This window comes from Melanostigma gelatinosum (assembly GCF_949748355.1).
Source record: "Melanostigma gelatinosum genome assembly, chromosome: 12".
Lineage (NCBI taxonomy): Eukaryota > Metazoa > Chordata > Actinopteri > Perciformes > Zoarcidae > Melanostigma > Melanostigma gelatinosum.
Window position 1 is genome coordinate 4,298,196 of NC_136645.1, and position 6,780 is coordinate 4,304,975.

Below are 6,780 nucleotides of genomic sequence, written 5' to 3' on the forward strand. Positions count from 1 at the left end.
AGGTAGGCGAGTGTGTGGCCAGCTATTGAGAATCACAACGTTGTGAGTGTACAATGACAGCGCGGGCAGTGGGCTGACGGTCAGTAGGAATGTTTTCAACAATATTCAAAGTTAGGCTACCAGGAAAAAAGATAATTCCTCCTCTGAATCCCCAATTAGGAGGAACTGGGTGTCTCTGCAGCCGCTGCTGAACACGGCAGGATTAGAGGGTGCACCGCTGGTCGGGACTCACAGTCCCGCTGTCAAATCCTCGAGTGCTTGAAGGCTCTCACGCAGACGTTTGAAGCCATTGATGAACACTTTCGATAAATCCGAAATTCTGCAGACTTTGCCGCCTGACAACAGTATCCCCAGGAGGACTCACTCCAGCCAGGTGATGATGAAAGGAGGGAAAGTCCGAGGGTAATCTGGTGGGCGGGTGGTAAAAAGGCAACGGTTTGATTTTGGGAACTACAGTGGAAACAGAAAGACAAACAAAGTGTGACACCAGGTGGAGACCGGTTACCCACATTGCTACATCTGAGAATCTTGTACGTTTTCACATCATGACTTGATGCATGAAAGTAATTGTATGCATAGGTAGTTTCACACTGCGATAGCACTTCAAAGGCTGACACAGATAATCAGCAGCTCTGCCATCTACTCCTCTCAACCAACGCAACATTTATAATTGTTTGGTTCTTCTTTTAACTCATTTAATCTATGCTGGGTGTATTTGTGGATAATATATCATGATGATAATTCTACTTTCTCTTATTTCTTTGATCACAAGAGAATAATTCCAGACAAAGAAGGCAGAGACGTTGAGCATGAGAGGGGACATGCTGGTAGGATAATGACGGCTTTCAAGGTCCATTTGGAGCGCCAATCTTTGTTCCTCATATCAAATACAAAAAGGCAATTCTCCGCGTTAATGAGCTCAAACACTCTTCCTAAGAGTTTCAATGATTAATTTGCTGCCAGATCGTCAGACATCCATAATGAATGCCATCCGCCGTGAATTATTTACACAGTCGTCCTTCGTGGCATGACTTACAGACTGACACTGAGCCACTCGGTGTGTGTGTGTGTGAACGGCTTTTTGTATTTGTGTGTGTAGATTTCAGACTGACATTTGTCTCCATCATCAGCTGACAACTCAGAAGTAGCAGTGGCATCCTGTATGAAGACCAACAGTCACTTCAGTCAGTTAGCATGCACTACCAGCTCCCCCATCAGCACGACGCAGGGACACACACGCTGGAAGAAATGGTTATTATCAGAAGAAATCACAACAACTTGTAATTTATATCTCAGTTGTGAAATAGTACACAAAACCACCTCTGCACATCCAAAGTTCATGTTACATCATAGGTTAGAAATGTCTCTTTGTGAAATACCAGCAGTCCGGTGGAAGATCACAACGTTGGCCAATTCTGTAAACTTTGCACCAACACACTGAGTCAATGAACTCGTGTGTCCCAGCTTTACACAGTCCAACCACTGCGCTGGCTCCCTATATACAATGCTTCTTTCTCCGGGGTCAACTCACCGGCTCACATCTGCTCTGTGTCTGTGCGGTCACCAGTATACCGGTCGGCTTTATTAAACTCACAACCAACACCGCAGCAACTTCTGGACTGGACTCGAATCATTTCTCCAACAGAACGCAGTGGCCATGGCACTACGGGGAACATTCACTTTGCTTTGCTCACTAGCAGGTAATCCCACGCTTTCATGTGTTCACCTGACATGTGTTGATCGCAGAGTACATCTAGACTGAATTTACAATGTGTGTGTGTGTGTGTGTGTTTGCAGTCTTGTCCTCCGCTGGAGCTCAAAATGAAACTTTACTTCAGAATTGCACCTCGCAAACGCAGCTCTTGAAGCGACTATCAGCAGATCTCAAGGTAAACTGTTACTGCACATACATGCACATACAAGTGGGTCACACTGTGTGGATATTTCTTACTTGCTAATTGCTTTCCACATCATACCACATTGTCAGAGGTGTTTCTGTCTGGGTTTGAACCAACAGGGGGCGGTAGAGTGTGGTGAAACGCTGCCGTCTGCATGGAGTCCACAGCAGACGGCTGCTCTGGTGCTGTCCATGAGGAATATGGCCGACACGCTGCACAGACACCAGCTGCAAGGTAGGAGGACGAGCCCGAGACACACGGGTCCTTGTTGTTTTTATCTGGGTCACCAGTTTAAAATGAAGATGCGTCTAATGTGAGAATTGATTTAAGATTGAGGACAGGGTTGGAAATGCTACACTTTATCCTAATTTATATGTTCTTACTTTTGTATTCTGTCTTGTGTTGTATGATCTGTTCATATCCGGCTACTTCTGATGGGTGTGTTGGGCCATACCACAAGCTATTTCACCCCTCGGTCACAATAACGTGTTGAGCAAGAAGTACTGAAGAAGGCAGATGGCTGGTGGAGATTCATCGGCTTTACTAAGTTTATCACATTTGTAAAGGCACTTGAAGTCTCACACTGAATTAGGTGAACTTTGCCTGGCAACTAGAAGGATTACCATCTCCTGAGGATGCTCTCGTCATCGATTAATTAAATGTGGAGGTGTAAACTCCGCAGATGGATAATAATCGATGTGGAGTTTCACGTAAGGCTTAAAATTGACTGAATAACAAACCTGCTCCATGTGCAGTCAGCTTCCATCAGAGAGTCAGTGCAGTGTGTAGGGTTCAGGCCTCGAGGAGGAATTCAAAAAAGGCTTCAGATGACAATAGAAACACCATATAAGCTCATAATGGACATGTAACATGTTCAATGTTTTAAATGCCTTTCATGAAAAAACCATTGACTTCTAGAATGCCACGGTGCTGAGCCAACGAAGTGCCCTGAAGCCGAAGTTCACCACGGTGGAGGGTTGGCGTGTGTTACAGTAGCCAACAAGCGCTACTGCAAACCTCTGTGCAGCCATGTAAGTGCTGCATGCAGTTTTATATATCAATAAAAACATGTGGGAACAAGTGCCAGCACTATTTCTGGATAGTTCTGCCCGAAAAAAATGGATAATATAATTTGAGTCTTCTTTTACAGGGTTACGATTTTGCTTTTATCAGGAGGAGTCGTTTGTATGATGAATGCAGTGAGCAGACCGGCTATAAATGGCAGACCCAGTACGTAGGAGGAAACAAGCTGGCTGTGTGCAGCGGTAAGGCGGTGTGTTATTCAGGCTGTGTGTTATTCAGGCTGTGTGTTATTCAGGCTGTGTGTTAGTCAGGCTGTGTGTTAGTCAGGCTGTGTGTTATTCAGGCTGTGTGTTATTCAGGCTGTGTGTTATTCAGGCTGTGTGTTATTCAGGCTGTGTGTTATTCAGGCTGTGTGTTAGTCAGGCTGTGTGTTATTCAGGCTGTGTGTTATTCAGGCTGTGTGTTATTCAGGCTGTGTGTTATTCAGGCTGTGTGTTATTCAGGCTGTGTGTTATTCAGGCTGTGTGTTATTCAGGCGGTGTGTTAGTCAGGCTGTGTGTTAGTCAGGCTGTGTGTTAGTCAGGCTGTGTGTTATTCAGGCTGTGTGTTATTCAGGCTGTGTGTTATTCAGGCTGTGTGTTATTCAGGCTGTGTGTTATTCAGGCTGTGTGTTATTCAGGCTGTGTGTTAGTCAGGCTGTGTGTTATTCAGGCTGTGTGTTATTCAGGCTGTGTGTTATTCAGGCTGTGTGTTATTCAGGCTGTGTGTTAGTCAGGCTGTGTGTTATTCAGGCTGTGTGTTATTCAGGCTGTGTGTTAGTCAGGCTGTGTGTTATTCAGGCTGTGTGTTATTCAGGCTGTGTGTTATTCAGGCTGTGTGTTATTCAGGCTGTGTGTTAGTCAGGCTGTGTGTTATTCAGGCTGTGTGTTATTCAGGCTGTGTGTTATTCAGGCTGTGTGTTATTCAGGCTGTGTGTTAGTCAGGCTGTGTGTTAGTCAGGCTGTGTGTTATTCAGGCTGTGTGTTATTCAGGCTGTGTGTTATTCAGGCTGTGTGTTATTCAGGCTGTGTGTTATTCAGGCTGTGTGTTATTCAGGCTGTGTGTTATTCAGGCTGTGTGTTATTCAGGCTGTGTGTTATTCAGGCTGTGTGTTATTCAGGCTGTGTGTTATTCAGGCTGTGTGTTATTCAGGCTGTGTGTTATTCAGGCTGTGTGTTATTCAGGCTGTGTGTTATTCAGGCTGTGTGTTATTCAGGCTGTGTGTTATTCAGGCTGTGTGTTATTCAGGCTGTGTGTTATTCAGGCTGTGTGTTAGTCAGGCTGTGTGTTATTCAGGCTGTGTGTTATTCAGGCTGTGTGTTAGTCAGGCTGTGTGTTAGTCAGGCTGTGTGTTATTCAGGCTGTGTGTTATTCAGGCTGTGTGTTATTCAGGCTGTGTGTTATTCAGGCTGTGTGTTAGTCAGGCTGTGTGTTAGTCAGGCTGTGTGTTATTCAGGCTGTGTGTTATTCAGGCTGTGTGTTATTCAGGCTGTGTGTTATTCAGGCTGTGTGTTATTCAGGCTGTGTGTTATTCAGGCTGTGTGTTATTCAGGCGGTGTGTTAGTCAGGCTGTGTGTTATTCAGGCTGTGTGTTATTCAGGCTGTGTGTTATTCAGGCTGTGTGTTATTCAGGCTGTGTGTTATTCAGGCTGTGTGTTATTCAGGCTGTGTGTTATTCAGGCTGTGTGTTATTCAGGCTGTGTGTTAGTCAGGCTGTGTGTTATTCAGGCTGTGTGTTATTCAGGCTGTGTGTTATTCAGGCTGTGTGTTAGTCAGGCTGTGTGTTATTCAGGCTGTGTGTTATTCAGGCTGTGTGTTAGTCAGGCTGTGTGTTATTCAGGCTGTGTGTTATTCAGGCTGTGTGTTATTCAGGCTGTGTGTTATTCAGGCTGTGTGTTAGTCAGGCTGTGTGTTATTCAGGCTGTGTGTTATTCAGGCTGTGTGTTATTCAGGCTGTGTGTTATTCAGGCTGTGTGTTATTCAGGCTGTGTGTTAGTCAGGCTGTGTGTTAGTCAGGCTGTGTGTTAGTCAGGCTGTGTGTTATTCAGGCTGTGTGTTATTCAGGCTGTGTGTTATTCAGGCTGTGTGTTATTCAGGCTGTGTGTTATTCAGGCTGTGTGTTATTCAGGCTGTGTGTTATTCAGGCTGTGTGTTATTCAGGCTGTGTGTTATTCAGGCTGTGTGTTATTCAGGCTGTGTGTTATTCAGGCTGTGTGTTATTCAGGCTGTGTGTTATTCAGGCTGTGTGTTATTCAGGCTGTGTGTTATTCAGGCTGTGTGTTATTCAGGCTGTGTGTTAGTCAGGCTGTGTGTTATTCAGGCTGTGTGTTATTCAGGCTGTGTGTTAGTCAGGCTGTGTGTTAGTCAGGCTGTGTGTTATTCAGGCTGTGTGTTATTCAGGCTGTGTGTTAGTCAGGCTGTGTGTTAGTCAGGCTGTGTGTTAGTCAGGCTGTGTGTTAGTCAGGCTGTGTGTTAGTCAGGCTGTGTGTTATTCAGGCTGTGTGTTATTCAGGCTGTGTGTTAGTCAGGCTGTGTGTTATTCAGGCTGTGTGTTATTCAGGCTGTGTGTTATTCAGGCTGTGTGTTATTCAGGCTGTGTGTTATTCAGGCTGTGTGTTAGTCAGGCTGTGTGTTAGTCAGGCTGTGTGTTAGTCAGGCTGTGTGTTAGTCAGGCTGTGTGTTATTCAGGCTGTGTGTTATTCAGGCTGTGTGTTATTCAGGCTGTGTGTTATTCAGGCTGTGTGTTAGTCAGGCTGTGTGTTATTCAGGCTGTGTGTTATTCAGGCTGTGTGTTAGTCAGGCTGTGTGTTATTCAGGCTGTGTGTTATTCAGGCTGTGTGTTATTCAGGCTGTGTGTTAGTCAGGCTGTGTGTTAGTCAGGCTGTGTGTTAGTCAGGCTGTGTGTTAGTCAGGCTGTGTGTTATTCAGGCTGTGTGTTATTCAGGCTGTGTGTTATTCAGGCTGTGTGTTAGTCAGGCTGTGTGTTATTCAGGCTGTGTGTTATTCAGGCTGTGTGTTATTAACTTTTCGTTCGTTATCATACCAACCATCAATGGATGGGACCATTGAGGATTTATTAAAGGGACAGTATGCAGGCTTTGGCGGCATCTAGTGGTGTGGTTGCACGGTTTTGCACTAATTTGCACTGTTTGCACGGTTTCACAAGTATGCAAGAACTACGGGGGCCTTCGGGTGATATAAAAACGTAAAAAGGCCCTCACTAGAGCCAGTGCTTGTTTGTCCGTTCTGGGCTACCGTAGAAACATGGCAGACTCCGTGAAGAGGACCCGCTGTCTCTATGAAGGGCTCATTCTAAGCAAAGGAAAACACACGACTCTTAGTTTCAAAGGATTATACACGAATGAAAACACAGTTATGAATGTCATATTCCATTTCTGCCAATAAGTACCCCAACATGCAGCACACAGGCATTTAATAACATTTTGCTGACTGGTGAGTTCAAAGCAGGAACAAGGTTACAGAGATCCAGCCCTCCCTAAATGTACTTTTGATTCTGTGAGTGCGGCTATGTTTTATTACTTTTTCATGTCTTAAACCGTCCGTACAAGGAAACTGGCATTAGCATGCATTCATACGCATGGGCACTGAAGTTAACCTGAACTTGCTTTCTTCTCTATTTCTAGAAGCACCAATTCAAGTTTCTGGAGCAAAGACAGCATATTTCCCGAAAGATCAGGACTGCCTCACAACAAAGAGCAGCAGCCAACTGCAGAGCGGCGTCATAGAAGAGTTCACCACTGAGCTGAAGGCTCGAGGCGTACAGGGAGAGCCACAGTCTGCCTGTCTTGTGTGTGGATGA

General features: G+C 45.2%; 1 protein-coding gene across 1 annotated transcript; it reads left to right on the top strand.

Annotated features, from left to right (window-relative positions):
• Positions 1–241: 241 nt before the first annotated feature.
• On the top strand, positions 242–6,780 carry LOC306785413 (uncharacterized protein; the record flags this gene model as incomplete). Its single annotated transcript, XM_079279780.1, has 7 exons — positions 242–373; positions 1,568–1,700; positions 1,798–1,889; positions 2,018–2,132; positions 2,817–2,929; positions 3,049–3,163; positions 6,605–6,780. Exons 2-7 carry the CDS (start codon positions 1,658–1,660, stop codon positions 6,778–6,780), a joined length of 654 nt encoding a protein of 217 aa, XP_079135906.1. The 5' UTR covers positions 242–373; positions 1,568–1,657.